The 23,013-nt window shown below is 49.4% G+C and overlaps 1 protein-coding gene and 1 long non-coding RNA gene across 3 annotated transcripts in view; one reads left to right on the forward strand and one right to left on the reverse strand.

Moving 5' to 3' along the window:
• Positions 1 to 673, reverse strand: part of LOC148005779 (uncharacterized) — a 60,432-nt gene extending 59,759 nt beyond the window's left edge. Inside the window, exon 1 of the long non-coding RNA XR_015620210.1 lies at positions 130 to 673. This is a non-coding gene — a long non-coding RNA (uncharacterized LOC148005779). The remainder of the gene's footprint in view (positions 1 to 129) is intronic.
• A 1,928-nt stretch (positions 674 to 2,601) lies between these two features.
• The window catches only part of Nr4a3 (nuclear receptor subfamily 4, group A, member 3), a 41,054-nt gene continuing 20,642 nt past the window's right edge, over positions 2,602 to 23,013 (forward strand). Inside the window, exons 1-6 of one of the 2 annotated variants that reach the window (XM_087550887.1) lie at positions 2,602 to 3,167; positions 6,391 to 6,570; positions 7,340 to 7,411; positions 8,666 to 9,624; positions 13,350 to 13,479; positions 13,950 to 14,122. In XM_087550887.1, coding sequence (XP_087407013.1) covers positions 8,668 to 9,624; positions 13,350 to 13,479; positions 13,950 to 14,122 — 1,260 coding nt within the window. In that variant the 5' untranslated portion in view covers positions 2,602 to 3,167; positions 6,391 to 6,570; positions 7,340 to 7,411; positions 8,666 to 8,667. 2 annotated transcript variants of the gene reach the window in all.

The raw sequence follows: 23,013 nt of genomic DNA on the forward strand, positions 1-23,013 counted from the left end.
AACACAGATGAAATTTTTACAGCATGGAAATAAAATTATTTTTAAACCTTCTTAAGGGTGAAGAGTTAGGCAAGAAGTAATACGTGGAAAACTGTCAAGTGCTTCTCTACACACCCACCCACCAGATACCATCGCAGCCGGCTGGGGGAGTCTCCCTCTTCTTGCCTGACAGCTTCACTTTCTTTGAGGTCTGGAACTGGTGATCACACTGGTCCGTCATGGTATTTTCAGTTAACAAAGCAGATACTCAATGGGGGGGGGGGGGGCACAAAGGATCGGGGCAGCTGCTGCTTCACCCATGATGCAAGTGCAGGCTGAGCCCCGGGCCGCCACCGCCGCCTCGACTCCTCCGTGACGTCCGGGATGGGTATCCCCGGCTCTCAGGAAGTGGCGGCCGCCGGCAGCTCCGCCCCCTCGCGAGTCAGGGCCGGCCCGGCAGTCTCCGTGGCGGGACCTGGCCCAGAGGCTTGCAGAGCCCCGGGCGAGCAGATGGGGGGTACCGCGCTGGGCCATGAGAGCGCGCGCGCCATAGGCAGCGCGCCTCGCTCGCGCCCGCGCCTCCCTTCCAGCCCCCTACCCTCGGCCCCCAGTTGCCCAGCACCAGACAGGGTCGAGCCGAGTACAAGATGGCGACTCTGCAGTCCGCTCTCCGGGCCGAGTCGGGGCGCCCCTTGGTGCGGCGCGCGCGCGCGCCCGACGCCCCACTAAAAATAGCCGGGACCCGTCTATATTTGGTTCGCCGGATCCCGGCGCGGACGCGCGCGTCCCACCCCGCCCCGCCCCACGCCGTGCCGCGCTGAATGGAGATGGGAGGGGGTGACCGAGGGGAACCTACTCCGCTATCTGCCGCGCGCGCCGCCGCCTGGGCCCGGCCAACCGCCCAATTTAGTAACATCGCCTGCGTCAATCACGCGCCTCGCGTGCGTCAGCGCCGCGCGGCTCCAGGTCCTGCTCCCCCAACCCCCAGCCTTTGAATGGATTCAATGTAGGAGCGCCCTCCTTCTTTCTGGGCTAGGATGGGAACGCACCCGCAGCCAGGGGGCTCGGTTCCTCTGGGCTGGGACAACTTTCCGGGCGTCCTCTCACGGTCTTAAGCACACCAGCCTGCTAAAGTGAAAGTGGAGGCGTAGACTTAGAGAGGCACACTATGCACGTGTTGTTTTGTTTTCGAGTTTCTGGTCCCAGTTCGAACCTTCTTCGATTCTGGGGCATGTGCTATGACTAGGGGATCCTCTTCCCCCAACTTTGCCACCCACAGGCTCAAGTCAAAAAAAAAAAAAAAAATGCCACTTGGGATTCTAGCAGACCACCAGAGACCGCGTCTGTCTGAGTTGTTTCATTCAAACATTTCCTTCGTAAAACAATCATTTCTGAGAGAGGTTACTTTCACTTAGTAGCCACCTTTGGAACTAAGAGTTCCAAACTCGAACATGTTTTGGTTTTGTTTGTCTGGTTTGCTTTGTTTTCAGCAAGAAAGTGACATCCTAAATTCATTTCCAGGAAGAAATCGCTGTCCCTTATACAGTCGCCCAGACTTTCTGCATACTTGGAAGACAAATGGGCCATAGGAAAGATCCCCTAGAGACCGCTTAATGAATCCTGTTGATTGATTTTGAAATATTTCATTTGAGAGATGGAAGGGGAGGCGTCTACGACCCTCAAAAAAAGTGAAAGTGCGAGTTCCAAGTGTGACCCGGTGCAGGGGAGGAGTAGAGGATCTGTTTAACAGTCAGACTCACTCAGCTGTTCAACACGTGTGGTGTGTTTGTTTTATATATAGTTTCTCGTGCAGCGCGCGCGTGGCTCGATGTGCATTTCTTTGGATTATAAAGTGTCCAGTAAAGAACACCACACCATAAGTGTAAAGAAATAAAATCTTGTCCCTGGAGCGGTCTGCATCCTAGGGCGAAACACCAACAGCAGACAGGAGGAAGAGGCAAATTAGCCTAGGCGCAAAGGGCCAGAGAGACGTAAACAGCCTTAGAACCACTGCATGAGGAAAGCACAGCTGCACCTCAGGGAGTCTTCGGGCTGGTGCCAGACTCCTTCAGCAGTGACTGCCAGGTCACTCGGAGAAGCTGGCTGGCGTAGCCTTCCCTTTCGGAAGAGCTGTCCTCTCTCTTACCCCCTGGACCTGGCTAGGTGCCTCGGGGCAGCCTCGGAGGCGAGCCAGCAGCACTCCTCCAACTCTACTCCACCCGGAGCCTGACAGCTGGGCGGTCCCGCCTGACCCGCGGGCGGGCTGCGGCACCCTCCGGTAGACCGGAGCCCTGGCAAGCAGCTCCGGTGCAGAGGGGTTGGCGGCGCGAATCTGAGAAGCCTCAGGGCTGTGGTCCGCAGCTCCCCGCGGTTTCCATTGTGCGTCCCTGAGAATGGCCGGGGAACGCGCGTGAGCGCGCGCGCGAACACACACACACACACACACACACACACACACACACACACACACACACACACACACACACACACACACACACACCCTCGCACACGCGGAACCGGCTGGGCCAGGGGAGGGAGGAGGAGGGTGACGTAGCGTCCCATGGCGTCACATTGACGTCTCGCATTCCAGGCACTCTATGGAGAGGCCGCTAGGGCTCCTGTGGCATAAATGACGTGCCGAGAGAGCGAGCGAACGCGCAGCCGGGAGAGCCGAGTCTCCTGCCTCCCGCCCCCCACCCCTCCAGCGCCTGCTCCTCCTCCGCTCCCCATACACAGACACGCTCACACCCGCTCCTTCACTTGCACACACAGACACACGCGCGCTCACACGCTCCGCACACACACTCCACTCTCTCCCGCGCGCTCACACCCCTCTCTCTCGGCGCCCTCGCCGGTGTCGCGCCGCGCCGCGCCGCAGCCGGACGCCCCTCCAGGGCTCACTTTGCAACGCTGACAGAGCGGGCAGTGGCCGTGGAGGTGGGAAACGTGGCGACATCCTAGCCCCTGGTCGCAGCCGGAGACTGGACGCCTGCGGAACCTCTCGGCGGCGCTCTCCCATGAGTTGGGATCGCAGCATCCCCAGCCAGCCGCTGCTCACCGCCTCTGGGAGCCGCTGGGTTTGTGCACCGCAGCCCTTCCGGGACAGCAGCTGTGACTCTCCCCCAATCCAGATTTCGGGGTCGCTCTCTAGAAACTCGCTCTAAAGACGGAACCTCCACAGAACCCAAGTACGTACAATATGCCCAGTTAATATGGGGACTTGCTTAAAAGTTGGCGCGCTGGGAAGTGTCGCTCCTGAAATTGACAACTTTTAATGTGGGGCTCGCCCCCCCCCGCCGCCTCCCCTCTCAGGCTTTGCTCCCCAGGCGAGCGGTGGGCTCCAATCTGAAACTTTTCCCCTGTAGCTGGCCCTCGGGGACTCTGGAGCTTGTGAGATTCTTCTCCCCACCCAAAGAGGCGAAAAGCCTCTAACAAAGAGGAGGACCTGGATTTGTGCTATAGCTGCTCCAGCGTTGTAATTCAGGGTATTTCGGCTCTAGTTGTCATGGTAATGATGCTGTCGGCGGCGGCGGCGGCGGCGGCGGCGGCGGCTGCGGCAGAGAGTTGGAGCCCCGGTGATGAACGGCAGTAATTTTCCTGCCTTTTAAGTGGGATTGAAAATAGGGACTCTGGTGGGTCCGAGTTAATGTGTCTAATGGTGAAATGAAGCTGGTTGTCTGGGAGAAAGCCTAGGAGGGACACTGCCTGGGCAGCAGCGGCCAGAGTTTGCAGAGGCGCTGGAGGAGCTCAGCAAAGAGGGTGTAATTGTAGGAATGCGGCTTATTGTATTGAAATGAGCCCGGGGCTCCACTAGGCACGTCTGCCAGGCGTCGCCGACTTGCTGGTTTACACTTTTCCCCACGGAGGTAATCGGGTGTAATTGCCGACTCTCGCGCCCCGACACGCGTGGGGACAGCGTCCCTCTTCTCCGGGCCTTGACTGGTGTGGGAAAGGCTTGTGTTACTACTTTTCAATGCGCTTTCGGAGAAGTTGCTCCGAGTGTTTTTATTCTTGGTAAGGAGGAAAGTTCTCGATGAAAAAGAGAGCTGAGAGGCAGAGCGCAGTCTGCGGAGACTGGCTTTCAAAGGCACTTTCTCGAACCTGTTGGAGGCTTCCGGCAGTCAGGAGGGAGCTCATGATCATTGGTCCCTTGATTTCCAAGAACGTTCTTGGAGGTGGCCTTTTGTTTATGTGCCCGGGTTCTCCCGAGGGAAGAGCCGCGGGGAGTGTGGTCATCAGTACTCTCGAGCTGCTTATCCTTGGGCCTTGGAGTGCTGGGAGAGAGGTTACAGGGTTCGGTTCAGCCATTCCTTCGCTATTCCAATTCCGGAGCTCCTTTCCCAACAATCGGGAAATGTTTCTCACAGAACCAAGTTAGAGAAAGAAAAGCTGCCCAACGCGCATACTGAATACAATGAATGAAATTACTTTATTGGAGTTGTTTTAACGCAGCAAGATACGCATTAACGTGAACGCCAAAGACTGCCCGGGCCACCACTCCCTCCACAGGCGCCCCCAGCCCCCCCCCCAATCCTGGACCCAGCGCTGGCTCACAGAAATTCTCCCCCGGGGTTTGTCTCAGCTCCCTCGGTCTTTCTGAGAATCTCTGTCTTTCCCTTTCTGCCGGTCTCTTCTCCACCTCTCTTGCCCCCGCCCAACCTCCGCCCCCGCTCCCCATTGGAAACTCCGCGGAGGAGCCCGGGTCACAATGGTGTGTTTCACGGTTTCCTCCACACACTTCACCACGGGGAGAGGAACACGGGGGTGTTCCCTTCGTCTGCCCCGGAGAAAGAAAGGGGCTTTGACAGAGGTAGTTATTTCTTCCTAATTTACAACCCCGAGGCTCTGTACTCCCGGCCCCAGCGGCCACGAGCCTGAGCGACAGAACGTGTTTCCAGGCGCAGAGGCTTTACCTAGGTAACCGGACCATCGGGGCGGGGGGCGGAGAGAGCGATGGGGCTCTGGGCTGGGCTGTACGATGGGCGGGGTGCCGACCTCTGAGAGGAACCCCTTTCCTGGGGAGGCGCGACCCCCGCCCACCAGAGTTCAGAGGCTGCCCCTGAAAGAAAGACTACTCTTGAAAGGCTCCGAGAGACAGTCGGGATAGGAAACCCAGTAGAATTGGGGGTGGGGTTGCTGGAAGACCCCCCCCTTGAAGATGCGAGAGGGGGAGGACGAGAAGCACATGCTACAGCTGTGGAAAGATCCACTCGTGCCAACGCTTCAGCGAGCGCAAGGTTTCCGTCGGAGTACCTCGGGTTGGGGATGGCAAGGGAATCCCCCATTTCCTGGCCATCGAGAATTTCCTAGACCTGGGGAACCCGAGCCTCTTTCTCTCTACAAGCAAACTCTGGGCGCGGGAGTGGCAGGAGATGAAACTTACCCCACCCTTGGGTCCAGCTTTCACCAGAGATCTTTTGGTTAGTTTGGGGGTTGGGTTCCCCACGAGGGGGGAGGGGGCGCATTTCTAACCTTTGAGCTGTGCCCACCCCGAACAAAGGGGGCGCTATAAGCCGGAGTTAGGGGCAGCTAGAGCCCTCCTCCCTGCCAGTCAAGCTGCGCTTCCAACTACAAAGTTTCACTAGGTTGTGCACCGGGACTTTCGCCCGGGAGCTGCTCTGGGCGCTCTCCGGAATGTACCACCTCTGAGCCACCGGGTGGCCTGGAGCCTTGAGGCCGCCCACCCTCGGGGATACCGCCCGCTGAGGGCAGGGGACCTCCCTTGGTCCGTCGCAGCCACAGCCAAAGCTGTCTGCCGGAGCGCGAGGCTCCCAGCTTAGGCCTTTCCTCTGTGCCCTTTTGTTTGCTTGACCCCTGGCCCTCGAAACTCGCGACTAATAGAAGGGAAGCTCCATTAGCATTTAGAATGAAAAGCACAGACTTTCTTAATTCCTCCGGGCATTCATGCATTCGTTCCGGACCTTGTGCATTTCCTACGCGGCGTGTAAAATTTGTGTTTGAGGAGTGGGGGCCGTCGGAGTTGAAAAATGGCTATTTTCTTCAGCATACTCACTGACACTACCACAATCCCCAATTCGGGCTCTATTCGTTCCTTAAGTGTCTCCCTTACTTCAGTCTTCCTGACTTCGCAAGCTGGAAACCAACAGTGGGTGTAGAAAAGATCAATTTCTTAGCGACGACCATGCAGGGATTTTAGCATCATGTACCATAAAAGAAAGGGCTGTGAGCTCAGTGGGTGCCGGCAACCTCCCCTTAGCTTCCTACGACGATGTGGTGCTTCTTGCCCAGGACTCCGTGAGCCCTAAGCGCTTTCACTTAACCTTATGACATTCTTTGTAATTATCTAGCGTTTCTCCAGGTCCCCCACCCCCACCCCACTCACCCAGCCCTGGGAAAGATGACCCAGCCTAGTCTTACCACAATCTCTGTCCCCTTTCTCGGTGCCTGCAGAGCCCACTGCGGGAGAGCGCAGCCCGACAAGCCCGGGCGCTGAGCCTGGACCCTCAACAGAGCGGGCCAGCACAGCGGCGGCGGCTGCTTCGCCTATCCCGACGTCCCCGCCTCCTACACTCTCAGCCTCCGCTGGAGAGACCCCCAGCCCCACCATTCAGCGCGCAAGATACCCTCCAGGTAGGTCCGAAGCCCTTATTCCTCCGGAGCAAGGGAAATGGGTGGAGAAACCAACAACCAGCGGGCAGTCTGGTGAACCTGCCCAGAACCAACATGTAGGGCTACTGACCCTACATTTCACAGCACAGGAGCTTCCTGGCACGAAGCTCCGCTGTATACCACACCCTGTTGCTACCAAGCAGAGCAGAGAGAGTACACGAAGCATTTCTCCAAAGTATGTTTCCTAAGAAGAAAAGCAAATACTCCAAGCGATCGGGATATGCTATGTTTTTAATGGCTTTCTTTTTGTCCTTTTATATCCAATATATTCATTTAAGAGATCACTTGGGGAGATAGGGAACCTTTTTATTGATCTAAAACCCAGATCATTTGTGGTGCAGGAGTTTGAGGTGATTGAGGCAGAGAAGTAAAGGTAAAGGGCCCGGATTTGGTTTACAGGCCTCTTTACAAATTTGGTAAAGGTATAAGAAGAGGCGGGCCTGGATAGGCACCAAAGATACACAGATACAGTCACTCTCCTGCTGGAGACTTCAGAAAGACAAAGAGCCAATAGGGAGAGGACAGAATAGCAGGTGATTCTGAGAGATTCTTAGAGATGCAAGAGGGGGAGGGATGTAAAGGCCACGCTGTGTCTTTTAAACAGTTTCCATTTCATCCTAAGAACTAGACACCAAGCTAAGTAATTCTTTAACTCCAAGCTAGCTCAGGAGGCCTCCCTTGAGAAGGCAGGCATGAACCGGCCACTCCTCAACACTGCTTCTTCCAACAGGCCCTCAGCACCTTTTTTCACGTCAAGATTTCATCCCATACACGCATGACTCAATCAGCTTTGGAAATGTGGGTAAGAGAAAGATGTGAAGGGAAATGTGAAGCACCCACTTTTCTGCTAATCACACCTTCACACCACACCCTCCAAGAAGACTGGAGGCACCTGGGTTTCCTTTGCCTCGGAAAAACCAACCACCAGAAACTCCCCATGCTACCACTTTGACTTAGCCATAAAAAAAAAAAAAAAGAAAAGGAAAATTATTAGAAAAGTCATTCACAGAGCCAGTAACTCTCGGGGCCTTCACACCTTCCTCCACCTCTGTGAATATAGCAAGCACCTCTCTACCAGCTGCTTTGGGGGTCCAGCCTAGGCAAACTGGCAGAGAGACTGTGTCTCTGTTTTGAAATTGCTTTCATGAGAAAATACCTAGACCAATGTGCCTGTTAGAAGAGCTGTGAGCTGTTGTTATAAAACCGCTCTGATCCTACTGGGTTAGATTATCCTATTAGTCAGAATTGGGAAGGGTATACATATATGCATCCGCACACAGCATATAGGAGAGAGCAGGTTTGGTGGGTGTGCTGTTACAGCTGAGCTTTTTCTTTGCAGATGGCACAGACTCCCCCGGTCCATTTCCTGGGCCTACATGCCCACCTCACCACTTAAGCCGGCTGAAGTCATCAGTAGGGGTCCAGTTTGTGCAGGCTGCTAATCCTGTTTGGAGGAGTGGGTGGGAAGCAGCAACCACAACTTGTGTGGGCAGCCTTAGTTGGCACTCATAAAATGTTAGCATGCCACTGCCTTCCTTGTCCCACAAGGGACCTCTCCCCCTACCAATAACTCACAGGTTTACAAATCAACCTATGTATATCTTGGGGGATCAATGGCCTCCTCTCCAAATTAATTAACAAGTTATTTCCTTCCTTTCCCCTTGGCCTTCCCTATGGCTAAGGAGACAACTCCAATTGTTTTTGGGAGAGTGTCGTCGTTGTTGTTGCTGTTGTTGTTGTTGTTTAGGAGTTAAACTAATTTTAAAAATGGGCTTATGAGAGAAAGCATCTATATCAAAGTTTAATGAACAGAGCAAGGGAGAGAAGATGGGTGTAGCCACCCCAGGGAGTCCATTTTATTGCCGGTGGGGCCCCTTTGTCAGTCAGGGTCTCAGCTGTCTTCTCAGGGAGGAAGAAAGGAGGCTAGGGGCATTCAGCCTTCGCCAGCAGGTGGGAGAGGATGCCACTCTGTTTCCTGATTCTGGAGAGCAGTGGATCCACGTGGTGACCGATGGAGTGTCAACTGGCTTCTGAGCCCCTTTCTCTGTCCCTGTAGATATGCCCTGCGTGCAAGCCCAATATAGCCCTTCGCCTCCGGGGTCCACTTATGCCACGCAGACTTATGGCTCGGAATACACCACAGAAATCATGAACCCCGACTATGCCAAGCTGACCATGGACCTCGGTAGCACGGGGATCATGGCCACGGCCACGACGTCCCTGCCCAGCTTCAGTACCTTCATGGAGGGCTACCCCAGCAGCTGCGAACTCAAGCCCTCCTGCCTGTACCAAATGCCGCCTTCTGGGCCTCGGCCTTTGATCAAGATGGAAGAGGGTCGCGAGCATGGCTACCACCACCACCACCACCATCACCATCATCATCACCACCACCACCAGCAGCAGCAGCCGTCCATTCCTCCTCCCTCTGGCCCCGAGGACGAGGTACTGCCCAGCACCTCCATGTACTTCAAGCAGTCTCCGCCGTCTACGCCGACCACTCCAGGCTTCCCCCCGCAGGCGGGGGCGCTGTGGGACGACGAGCTGCCCTCTGCGCCTGGCTGCATCGCTCCGGGACCGCTGCTGGACCCGCAGATGAAGGCAGTGCCCCCAATGGCCGCTGCTGCGCGCTTCCCGATCTTCTTCAAGCCCTCACCGCCACACCCTCCCGCGCCCAGCCCAGCCGGCGGCCACCACCTGGGCTATGACCCCACGGCCGCAGCTGCGCTCAGTCTACCCCTGGGAGCCGCGGCCGCCGCGGGCAGCCAAGCTGCTGCGCTCGAGGGCCATCCGTACGGGCTCCCGCTGGCCAAGAGGACGGCCACGTTGACCTTCCCTCCGCTGGGCCTCACAGCGTCCCCTACCGCGTCCAGCCTGCTGGGAGAGAGCCCCAGCCTACCATCGCCACCCAATAGGAGCTCATCATCCGGCGAGGGCACGTGTGCTGTGTGCGGGGACAATGCTGCCTGCCAGCACTACGGAGTCCGCACCTGCGAGGGCTGCAAGGGCTTCTTCAAGGTGAGAGCATGCCTCCTCCAGGTACTTCCTCCACTCTGCAGTCAGACCCCTTGCTGAGGCGTCTACGTGAGTGTAGCTGAGTCCTTGCCCTTACCAATGTGAAAGCTATAATCCCACACACACCGTGCATTCCGATTCCTAGGCCTAGAGCTTCAGGCCCATCTTTCCCAGGGTTTTTAAACTCAAAGTTTCCGCATAAACTGTCCATGCATTTGAAGGGCCTTCACCAACCTCCAGACCTGACGTTGCTTTCTGAGGGTTTGGTTTTTTTTTTTTTTTTTCCTGAATAGAGGTTTCTGCAAATTCTCAAAAGGATCTAAACTTCCACAATGCTCAAACATCACTACCATCATTACCCCTTCATTGTCTCCCCAGAGTGTGAGGAAATAGCACCTGCGTGGCAGGCCTGGGCATTTGTGTCTCAGTCTACACAGGATGAGCTGAGAGACTTAAGATTGGATTTTGGTCATTCACTGGCGCGGGTTTTTTTTCTTTTTAATTCAGTGTGCCTTGAAGCTAGATGATAATTATCGTTGTTTCTTAGAGGAGAAAATGGAGATTCAGAGAGGTCATTCCACTGCCACAGAACTCACACTCAGAGAGTGAGGTGGAGACAGGAGGTCAACTCATAATCCATGTGCTCCCAAGATGCTCTGGGGTGGCAGTATAGAGGGGGAAGGCCGTGTGGCTAGAAGCAGCTTGTGACAGCTTAGTCCTCAGAAGGGTAGAAGGTATCTCAGGCCCTGTCAACCCACCCTTTCCTCCAGTAATGCTTACCTCCCTGCATGTGTGCACACACAACACCCATGATGATCGTTCTCTTAGTGGAGAATTTTTCAGTGAGAGTGGCCTCCACATATTAGCAAAGAAACTGAACCCTGGAGAAGTATCCTGTGGTTAGTCTTATGCAACAATGTTGCTTGTATTTGGGATAGGAGACAGCTGGCTTCTCTTGACTCTGGAGTTCAATAGTCTTTCCCCCTCCCCCCATATGTGAGGGAGCAGTGCTGTTCTTCTGTTGTCACTGAGTCTCAGATGGTTCCAGACATTTCTGTGTCATTCTCTTTACACCCTAACCTACTGATAGATACTTCAGGCACAAACAGAAACATACAAATGACATAGGTGAAGTGGGATGCTGATTGGGTAACAAGGATTTGGGAGGCAAAAAAAAAAAAAAAAAAAAAAAAAAAAAAAGAGTATATATTTAGGAGCCAGAATCAGGGCTGGAAGATTCAAATAAAATTCCTAACTTGTCACCTATCAGTTATGACATTGGACATAGCCCTTCTTTCTAGATCTTAGTTCCCCGACCAGTGGATCAAACACAAAGAAAGGCCATACTAAATTAGATATTATTTCATCTTTAAGACTTCCTAGCCTTTAAGTCACAAAACGCTAAGTACTGAATGAAGACTCCGTATTTATGACCGGCACATGTTTGTGGTTAGACATACAAGCCAACAGGCATCTGGTTGTCACATGACAATGGTTATCACATCACTCACTGAATTCTCCATGTGCATGAAAGGATGCTTGGGTAAGGATGTTGCCATGTTAGAGGCCCCCACGGATAAACACGTTTGTGATGTTTTAAGGGCAGAACTTCCTTCTAATAAGCCACTTGTTTTGCTTCATAAGCCTTTGTCTCTTGCCCTGAGTGCTGGGGGCTGAATCCAGGGCTTTGTGATTGCCAGGCCTGAGCTAGTCTCCAACCCTGGGTTAGCCTCCCCCTTCTCTTCCTTTCTCCCCCCTCTCCCTGTTACTCGAAGTTTCCCATAGCCACTACCACATACCTGCGTTCCCTTAGCGGGTTTGAGTTTTATCACATTGCCATGGAAATGCTGAAGGGTGATAAACAGTCAGCAGGAAGGGAGAAAAGAAAGACATTCGAGGAAGAGTTCGTGAAGGAAGACCCCACAGCAGAACCATCCCTAAACACTGAGAATGTAGCACCACACAGGAGTGTAGCATCAGTAACCTTTCCCCCGCCGCCTCCCTTTTCCTCAGCAGTCCGCTGGAAACAGATCTATACTTGAAAGGATGGGGGCAGGCCAGGGTAGGACCACCCCACAGATCTGTTAATTAAAGGAACTGGAACTGGATTTACCCAGTGGCTTTCTACCATTAAATTGAATTCTTTAAAATTGTGGCATGAAGTGCAGTTAATGATGGGAATGCAGTGATTGGACTGTAACGATCTCTCTGTCCTTACACCACACACACACACACACACACACACACACACACACACACACACACACACACACAAGTGTGGACGAGGCTTTGGGCTATCAGAGAATCCTATACCTGCAGCAAAATGCCACGGGCGCTTAGATCGGCACAGTGCCTTGGGGATAATGGCAAGAAGGGGTGCTAGAAAGTACGGGTGTGTTCTGGGAAAGAGAGCTGCTGCTGTCAGTACAGAGAACGGAGGCGCTGAAAACTCAGGTGCAGCAGCCACGCCTGAGACTTGACACAGGTTGGCCTTGTCCTATGTACAGCCACTGATTCCCTTGGGTGGAACGAACACATGCCAGGGTAAAACTGAATCCCTGGGAGGCACAAAAAGCGGGAAGTAAACGTCAAAAGTAAAACTAGAATTTTGAACCCAAAGCAGATCACTAAGCAGAGCTTGCCTAAACTTCTCTTAAAACACTACCCAGCCTTCCCAAGTACATTCCAGTGTTCTGTTCTGGGTGGGGCTGTCTAGATTCTGGTCCTTTTGGAATACTTCTTCCTAAGTGATAAGATGCAACCATTTTCGAAAAGCTTTGTTTTTATGGCTTTTTAAGCATCATTTTGCATTCAGAGCATGAGAGATGTTTAATTATTGTCCCGCGAGTCATTTCAAAATTCTATGTGACTCAGAAAAACGCGATGTTATTTTTATCTCCAGCATCAAGTTTTATGCTGTGTCTTTGATAATGTGGTTCTTTTTGGTGTGTAAAATAATAGTCATTTATGTAATCCCGGGGTCTATATGACTTTCATATTTCTTTCCTTCTCTTATTCTTACTTGACTTTGGGTTTTCTTTCTTGGCTATGACAGTGACCTTTCTACCCAACTTTAAGAATGTGCTTTTCAAAGTCAGAATTGGACAGTTTATTATCTGTGTCCTTTAAAGATAAAGCAAACCAAGTAGTACAACCACATGGGTTTATCTTTTAATTAAAACACAATTTCCTATATGTTTTAGGCTGAAAACATTATTTCCTATATATTTTAACAAGACAAACTCAGATTTGACTGTGTATGGTTTCATCTCTATCGATTAACAGAACCAGTTATTGTGATATCTGGCATACAATACTTACACCATACATAGTACAGCCCGGATAATTCTGATTTTATTTTAATAAGGTCAGTGATAATCAGGGGAGTAGAACAAGTAGAAAATTGTTCCCAAGGGGATATTAAAAGTGGAGATAATCTAATCCTCCAAGGTACGATGTGTTGACCTGGTAATTTCAGATATGATTTTATCACTCCGAGTCGGGTGCCTCCTGAGACTCGCTTCAGAACAACCCAAGATGATTTTCACTGTCAGCCAGGAACACTAATAAAATTGTTTTTCCTGCAGGCTAGTGTGTTAGGAAATTAAATTTATCTAATTATACAAATTGCACTGTCGCTTTTCACGTTGTAATTAAAATACGTCTTGTCAGGTCTTGCCTCTTTCCAGAAACCATTGGTTGACTATCTCTGTGTTATGTCTTCTCAGAGAACGGTGCAGAAAAACGCAAAATATGTTTGCTTGGCAAATAAAAACTGCCCGGTAGACAAGAGACGTCGAAATCGATGTCAGTACTGCAGGTTTCAGAAGTGTCTCAGTGTCGGGATGGTGAAGGAAGGTAAGACCGTGCTTTTCATCTGGTTTGCTAATGCTTATCCTCAGACAGTGAGATCTGCTAATGTTTACACCGAGGCAGCAAATTTTCCTAGTGTTCCTTTCTTTCAATCATTTTCCTTGTAACGGTGTTTATATTTACACTAAAGTAACATGGAGGACTGCTCATTCTAATTTCTCAAACCAAAAAAAAAAAAAAAATCAATTTTATAAAAAGCCATTGTTCTATTTGAGAAGACTTTCATCACCAAATGTGAGTATGGGGTAGCTTTTCTTTCTCCTGATTATGTCAACTCTCGCTCAATCCCGGTTGAGCCTTCTTCCAAACTTAACACTGCTCTGAAATGGGGGGTCTCATTCATCATTGCCAGACTCTAATGTGTTTGGATTCCTCTTCATGATTTATGCCTACTCCAAATGTGATCTTTAAACAGTGGTGGTTTTTTTTTTCCCTCCCTCTCTGTGTCTCGTCAGTTGTGCGTACAGATAGTCTGAAAGGGAGGAGAGGTCGTCTGCCTTCCAAACCAAAGAGCCCACTACAACAGGAGCCCTCGCAGCCCTCCCCACCATCTCCTCCGATCTGTATGATGAACGCCCTTGTCCGAGCTTTAACAGACGCAACGCCCAGAGACCTTGATTACTCCAGAGTAAGTTCCGTGAACGCTTTCGAATGGTTCTGATTTTCCATTCATGATCGTCGTAGCAAGGGTTGGCTGAATGACTGCGCCCGGCTCTGTGCTAGTCCTACTACTAGTTTTTTTTACCTTTCCTATAGTTCTCATTTCATTTAGCAAAAAGTGCATTCACTCTACCAAATAATTTTTGCTTTATTGGATCTCTGAGTGGCTTTAATAAATGACGCTGACAGGGCTACACCTGCCACCCCTATGGTGGCAGGATTCTCTGTGGTGCCAATGAAAAGCCCCACAGGTGAACTGCAATTTGTAGGGTTCCTCTTCTTCTTTTGTTTTGATGCCTTAGACATTGTGGAGTATTGGATTTCTTACATTGTGAGTAGACTCTGTTGCTGAGCCCCCAAGTTAACCTGAAGTAGTCTACCCGGTTGCATCCTCGCTGATTAACTTGCTGCTTGTATGGGGGTGGGGTGGAGGTCAGACTCTGAGGAGGAAGAAGCCCTGGGCTTGGTGTCAGAGGCATCAGGAGGACTGGGATGGAGCACTACAGTTTCTGTTCCCTGACTATGTTACCTGGCTCCTCTTCTTGGCTCTGTCCTCCCTGCAGTGGAAATGATTACAATATTTAACACCAGAGGAGGGGTTTTGAGCATCAGTCACACAAGGATGACAAAAACCGTGTTTTTTAAAAAACGTAAACGATTACCAATGTTGTTATCTCAGTCAACCAAAACATATCAACATTTCAGTTTCACATAGGACATCATAAAAAAAAAAAATAATCGCCAGTCTGAAGTCTATTAACTGCCCTAAATCTGAATGCTATTGAGAAGGGTGATCAAAGGTTTTTGAGAAAAGCTACAAACATTATGATGAGGCCATGTCTTATTGAATTTTGAAAAGCGGAGCTCTAGTAAAATACAGTCTTATTACAAATGAAAGAGGAGAAAAAAATGATCCTAGTTACTGAATAATTCTTCCTGTTAAACATTGTGTCACACTGTCTCACTGCACCCTTGAAAGGGCCTGCGCTGCTCTAAGGGCCACCTACTTCCACTTAGGAACACAAATGAAGAGAGGCTGGTGTGGGGGTCTCCCACTGGTTGATCTGATTTCCTTCCCCATGGCTAATTCAGCATTTCCGGCATCTGGGTGAATGCCTGGCAAAAAGACAGGAGTGTGCCTTTGCTACTGGGCCTCCTCCTGGGTTGTAGTGTTGACAAAAATGCTGAGTGTGCCCGCTGAGATCCTCTTGCCCTCCTCCCTGCCTTCGTTCTAGGCCCTCCCTACACCTGATCACAAGACCCCTTGTGAGTAGCTTGGTAGATCCTTAGCACCAAAGGTTGAGGACTCTTACTCTGATTGTAAGTACCATCTCTTGATGAAAAGTCGGGTCTCAAACAGCCTAACAGAGTAGTTCACCGACTAAGGGTTCAGGCTCTGAAAGCAGGCAAGTCTAGATAAAAATCCTAATGCCAGCATTTACCAGCTGGGTGACCTTGAGAAACTGATATGTTCAGTGCCTGGATTTCTTCATCTTTGTTATTAGATGATATTACCTGCTTCCTGGGATTCTTTGTGAAGATTAAATAGGATGGCATTTGTCAAAACTTCAGCATGGGACCCAGTATATTGTTTCCTTGATCAAACCCTTCACTCTGGGCGTATATCCAATGTGCTAATAAGTATAGGCACCACACAGTGAGGTACCGTGTAGCAACGCCATTAATATAAGTATTATGATTCCTATGGCCCAATAAGAAAATCAAAACAGAGAGAGGTGAAAGAACTGAGTAGCCCAAGGTCACACATAAAACGACTATCAGAGGTCAAATTAGGAGTCAGGGTTCACTGACTCTCTGGTTGCAGTGAGGGTGGGAGACACAAGGGTTTGGGGCATGAAGATTCTCCTCCCCCAAAGCACCCCACCTCTCCCTCTGCACTTCATCTGCAGTAATGAAACCATAGTAACTGCCTTGGCTAAGATCACAGCACACAATCTGCCATCATCCCGGAGTATTTGGCATTACTTCTGATGGTCAGTCAAGAAAAGTTGCTCCCCCCAAAATGATATTGTGTCCCCAAACTATCTAAATTGTCAGTGTCTATGGCCTAATTTTCATGCGGCAGCAATGTCTCCCCTAGTATGTTGAGTTGTCCCAGCTGGGAAATGTCTCTACATTGAAAAAAATCAATCCAGTGTGTTTGCTTGTCTCTGCACCATTCAGTCTGTTAGTCTGGAGTCATCACCCTCATCAACAAACATTTATCCAATTTAATTGTTAGCTTTGCCCCAAATAGCAGATTGCCCATGCCAGAGTCTGGGTCGTGCTGATGCTACCTTCGAGGCCTAGCTCAATTTTGCAAAGCATATTTATTTCAGTTGCATTGTTTTGGAATCAGGTTGAACTTCGTCGCTTGGGTTCTCCTGCATTTAGATAGCTCTACAAAATTATCAAAAATTGGACCCAAATCAACTAAATTAAAAAGACTTTAAAAAAAAATACAGCAAGCTTTCATCAAAAAAAAAAAAAAACTTGGAAGAAGACAGAGGAGCATGCTGATCGCATTTGCAGATGACAGAAAGCTGGGCGGGATCGCTAATATGATGGATGTCAGTATCAACATTCAGAATGATCTCGACAGGTTGGAACAGGAAGGGCTGAAACCATCACGAAGAAACTTAACAAAAATAAATGTGAAGCTCAACATTTAGATTTTTTTTTAAAGGGGAGAGCCTTGGCTTGTCAGTGGTTCATTCAAGAGTTTATTCCACAGACATTCAGATCCAACAAAGTATGTGTATGTGGAGGGGGGGAGGGCGCTAAATTACCTGCTGTGGCGGTAGACATATGCAACCAGGATCCAATCCCATATGGCCCCTCGCACTCCGTCCTCTCAGATCACACTTCAAGGACAGAGTCCAATCCAAGACCAGGTTTAAGGGGAATGTAGTTTCTCTGGAAACGTGTGCGAGATGGGTGGAGGGAGAAAGAAGATACATGGGAAGGGAATTGTAGAAATTAGGTCACTATCTTTTCCCTGTATCAAAAAGGAAAAGAATACCTCCCTCTGTTCTCCCGGGCAAAGCTAGAGAAAGAAGATGGCAGGGACGGGGAGAACGCTTTCAAACCTGCTCTGTGGACAAGTTCTCTGGTCCAACACCTACTGCTGTCAGAGTGAGGTCAGCAAAGAAAGGAGTAGTCAAGGACAGCCCATAACAGGATTTTCCACAGAGGGAAAGGTTGTCTACGTGACAACATTAAATCTCTTCCAACTCTTAATTAAGACTTTATGATGCTGAGGTTTACTTTTTCGTTCCTTAACGTAAGAGCTTAAATGCAGCGATATGCAAGAATGAGTATATAAATGTATAAGCGCGCGCACACACACACACACACACACACACACACACACACACACACGCTTGCTATTGACTTTGCTAACTATCAAAACATTAGAATTGCTGCCGAGAAGGAGATGTCCAAGTTGGTGAAATGTGCATCACACCAGCATGAGGACCTGAGTTCAAATCCCTAACAAGTGTATAAAAATCCAGCCATAGCAGCAAACTCTCGAAATTCCAGAGAAATTGTTCTAGTCAATGGTGAGCCCCAGGTTCAGTGTAAGAGTCTTTCTCAAAAATAAAGTGGATTAGGAAGAGGAGTTGGGGATGAATATGATCAAAATATATCATATACATGTGGTGTTTTGAATAAGAATGCCCTGATAGGCTCATATCACCATGGAGTGGCACTGTTTGAGAAGGATTAGAAGGTACAGACTTATTCCCGTAACAAGTGGGGCTTATTGAAGGAAGCATGTCACTGCAAACCCCCAATTAAAAATTTGCTTTTATGAGCTGCCTTAGTAACCGTGTCTTTTCACAACAATAGAATGTCGACTAAGACAATTCATTGACAATGTGACATTTCCAAAGAAATTAGAAATTTTTAAAGGTTGGAGAGTAGACAAGGAGGTCACTAGATGTTAACCTCTGGTCTCCACCCACATATGCATACACACATGTGCATATACCCTTACATGCACATACTTAGAACACAGAATTAATGAAACAGGCAAGATGGCTCAGTGAGTAAATGCTTTTGCTGCCAGCCCTGAGGGCCTGAGTTCAATCCCCAGAACCTCCATGGTAAACAGAGAGAATCAAATCCCACTCCACGGCACTAGTGTGCCCATTCACATATAAACAAATAAATACATGGGGGGAGGGCTTTTCTAAATGAAACAAAATGGCTACTTCGAGCCAGACACCATCTTAAATATTTTCACCTAAGCCCTCATCTCTGTGCCACAAAAAGTATGGTGTCACTCTTTTTAAAAGATTGTCGTTGCCTGAAATTAAGGTTGTCTGATACCTTCCCCTTAAAAGTTTGTAACTATAAAATCACAGGACAGATGACCTTGAGATCATCCGGGGCAACCGCTGTGTTTTCAGAGGAATGCACAAAGGTTCAGCGGGGTAATTGTGTGGTCTAAGGCGGGTGCAGGGCTGAGATGAGATACGAACCATCCCTCAGCCAGGGGGATGCTTCTATGCCCCTATACTCTCCCTGCTGGGGAATGACAACTTAGGTGAAAACCTACAATAATGATATGTATTTATACCTCATCATCACGTTTATGCTATAGAATTATATGGCAACATTATATCCTCTTTCAATCCTTTCCTTTAGAAGTAAATACAAAGAAACACTGTTTCCTACACATTAGCAGCTGCCTCATGTCTCTCAACTACTACTATTAACATTTTAGTATGCTCTCATAGCTTAATGTATGTCAGACAAGTTGCCCTGTCAAGTTTCAGCCTAACAGTTGATTTGGCCAACAAACGTATTAACTGCTTCCCCCAGTGATCAGGTCACTGGAGAAAGAAGAAAGTGTCTGCCAGACAGTGCCTTTTAATCTCCCTGTGCCTTAAAGCAGAATATGTGCCTTAAAGGTAGAAACTGAGTGAGCCCCTTTCTCCCCGAATGTGGAAAAAGGAAGGGTTTTGTTCCAAGTCACAGAGGGAGTGAATGTTTTAAGAGGCCAGGATGAGCGCTCCTGAACTCCGTGACGCATTCCTGGCTCTGGAACCTTCACTTCTCCTGTGGGCCAAACTTCTCTCCCTCAAAAATGAGCTCAGATCATTGTACATCAGTGCAGTCAAAACATGTCACATTTGATTTGTTTCTACCCGCGGTGCTGCTATTCCCTGCCCCACAGTTGCTTTTAATTTAGCAATACAAGTATATATAGATACCGGGGTTTGACTTCAGTGCCTGCATAATTACTAATGAGGAAATATACTTAATGTCCTCATTAGTTGGTCATTCCAAGTATTTTCAGCACGCTAGCGTGTTTTCTGGTAATCAGTGCCACTTAGAGCAGTCACAGACTGCAACTACGAGAACTATTGCTCACACAAACCAGACGCCAGCAAATGCCCCTTCAATGTTAATGAGATAGCCTTCAAGACCCAGCATGGCCAGCACACGCTGGACTTACAGAGACCACAGTGTGAAGGCTGCAAACACTGGTTTCAAGAAGCTTTGGGGGAGCTATTTCCCAGTTAATTCACTGGGTGGCATCAGACAGTTCCTTCCATCAGGGCTTTCAGTTTGAATGGTGAAGAGATTGGAGGAAATGCATTTCTTTGATCACGCCTAGTGTTCTGATTCCCTAGTCCTCCCATAATTGCATCTGCTACATACAGTTGCACCATGAGTGTGGTAGGCAGACTTCCTCCAGGCCAGCATCTCCCTGAGTGTGGTAGGCAGACTTCCTCCAGGCCAGCATCTCCCTGAGTGTGGTAGGCAGACTGCCTCCAGGCCAGTATCTCCCTGAGTGTGGTAGGCAGACTGCCTCCAGGCCAGCATCTCCCTGAGTGTGGTAGGCAGACTGCCTCCAGGCCAGCATCTTCCTGAGTGTGGTAGGCAGACTGCCTCCAGGCCAGTATCTCTCTGAGTGTGGTACCCAGACTGCCTCCAGGCCAGTATCTCCCTGAGTGTGGTACCCAGGCCACCTCACCACCAACAAATGGCAGTGTTTGCTTTTACATGAAGGTCACACCCAGAGTCACACCCAGACCTACTGAATCAGGCTTGAAAGAAGGAGGCCAGAAAGAATCTTTATTTTAACAAGACAATTATTTGGCATTGTAAGGTTCGAGAGCTGCCAATACAGTCTAATAATGGCAATTTGATTTTACTTTGGATGTCCCCGTTTATCTTAGGGATGAGAAAGGAGGAGCTATAAAGTTTCCAGGAAGCACTCAATTCACTTATCAACTATATAGGGCAGGGGGCACACGGATCGTGGGTCTGATCGAACCCTGCCTTCGTGGAGCTCACATGCCAGTGAAAGAGAAAGGAAGGTACTGGAAACATGGCCTGCAGTGATGCCAAACTGTTTTTTCTTAGTTTTTTTTTTTCTGAGAGAGGAGCACAAACTTAAAAAAAAAAGACGGGAGTTAGGAGAAAAACATATTCATCACCAATTTTTTTTAACAACTTTTTAAATGTCACTTTAAATTTATCTTACTTATTGCCATATGTATGTGTGGTGTGCACTTGTGTGGGTGTGTGTGGGGTGAACACACATGTGTCTTGTGGAGTCCAGAGGTTAATAATGTCTGTAGTCGCTCTCCATCACTGCCCTCCATATATATTGAAGCAGGGTCTCTCGGGAACCTGGCACCAGCCTGTCTAACTAGCCTGCTGGCTTCATGAGTCTCTTGTCTCTACCTTTTCAGGTTAGAGTTACGGGTGGTTCATCATGCCCACTGGAGTCTTATATAAATTCTTCATGATTGTACGACAAGTGTTTAATGCACACGGCCACCTCTTTGGCTCTAAAATGACACTCTTTAAAGTGCTAAAACCCAAGGCTATGTATACATAATCTGGCTCATATAATGATCACATCTGTCAATCCACAGTGATATGAAGGCCGAGGGAAAAATGGCATACTAAGGGGGGTGGGGAGGGACTCCATTTCCTTCGGATAGTTCACATGTTTATCGAGGGCTAGAAGGGTGATACATATTCAGCTCCATTCTGCTATTAAAACATCACGTGGCTAATTTTTCAGAGTGCTTTTCTCTACTCGAGTAACTTACAGACCCGGGCCACTGCTGAAACCTGACCCCCACAGTTGCTGCTGAATGCAGCGTGCAGGCTGTTTTGGTTAAAAATCATATCCGTTGGCTGTTGTGTGCAGCTCCCAGTCCTCCTTCTACAGGGCCTTTGTAGAAATCTCCATCCCGCCCTGCCTAACAGTGAAAGTGATGTTCTATCTCTGACCAGTGCTAAAGCCAGATTCTGATGGGTCAAGTATCCTGATGTGCTGGGATGACACATTAGCAGAAATAGAGAGAAAAGATCGTTTTAAAATTTCTTTCTGCATTTGGTATATGTTTGAATGGAATTATCAATGAACAAATACCTTGGGGTTTTCTTTGGTGACCCCCAAACCTTGCCAAGAGATGCACGGACTATAAGGAGGCATAGCTGGGGACCCCACTCTTTGACTGCCTGCTAGACCAGGCAGAGTATGTGGGAGCCTTGGCCTGTTTCTTTAAATGTTATGTTCAGAAGAACATACATGATTCATACACAGGCACATGCCCATATCACTGGGTGCCGATCCACCCCTTACTAGCCTCAGGTTGTATCCAGTTTAGCTCCAGAATTCTTGGTCAAGAATTCTGCAGGTGAATCCCAAAGGGACTGCAGTCAGGCAAGCTGGGCCTGCTGAGTCTTTTCCTTTACTGTCAAAGTAAAGCTCATACCCCAGGCAGGCAGGGACTGCTCTTACCAGTGCAGGAAGCATGAACTGTGAGCCCAGCAGGGCTTGTCCCTGCAGAGCGCTCTGGTGAAAACGGCATGCTCTGCTGGGTTCTGAGCAAATGCTGGAAGCAGAACTGTTGTTGATATGCTGAAAGCAGTTAGCTGCAGCTCCTATTCCTAGGGGGTGTTTGCATCCTCCCCCTCATTCCAGGCCACCGCTTAAAAACAAAATGGTGCTGGACTGGTGTCAAATTCCAGGCCACAACACCCTGCCTGGTGTGACTTCACAGTATTTAGAAACTTAAAATGCAAGCGGTGGGGGAGGGTTGGGGAGGACCTCAGCAATTAGCTAATCTACCAGACGCCCAGAGACAGGTGCAGAGAAGCCACTGTGATTTTTCTAGAGATGCGTAGCCCATCTCTTTGCTCAGCTCTCCACAGGTTAGGGGAGTGTGTGTGTTAGAAAGAGACGCAGGCTCACTCAGGGCCTCAGAGCCTTTTCAGATGTCCTTGGGAAGGGAGCTGCTTCCCTCTCCTGGACTCGGTCCCATGCCCCATGATGCCACCCACCCATGATGTCTGGGGGAATCATAATCCCAGGCGAACTGTGACATAGTTGGGGATAAAGGAGGCCTGGCTTTGGACTAGACCTGATGTTACAAGATCTTAGAAGGTTGAGGTGAAGATTCGAAAGCATCTGCTTTAATGCAACGCAGTCCCTACTGGATAAATGGAGAAGGCGAGGGATGGTGATGGTGTCAGAACTCTATCAGTAGCATCAGCATCATCTTCGTCCCTCCCACAGGACGGCCTTCACTACAGACCTTTAACCATGTTGTTATCCCCACCCCACAGAAGAGAGCGCTGGGCTCTCTGCAATTTTTCACAAATCAGATAAAACTCCCTGGGCTCAACATCTGATTTCTGTACCTTTGTGTCTTCCTGCTTCTTGGGGAAAATAGAAGAAAAAAAAAAGACCCATTTGCATCTAGTGTCTCAACTCCTCCCGTGGGGGAGGTTTTACAGCAGTGCCTTATGGTCACTGGCTGCTTCTCTCCAGCTGTTTCTCTTCCAATCAGGTCTGGGCTTTCTGGCAAACCTAGGCACCCA

Source organism: Rattus norvegicus, chromosome 5 (assembly GCF_021556685.1).
Source record: "Rattus norvegicus strain SHRSP/BbbUtx chromosome 5, alternate assembly SHRSP_T2T, whole genome shotgun sequence".
Lineage (NCBI taxonomy): Eukaryota > Metazoa > Chordata > Mammalia > Rodentia > Muridae > Rattus > Rattus norvegicus.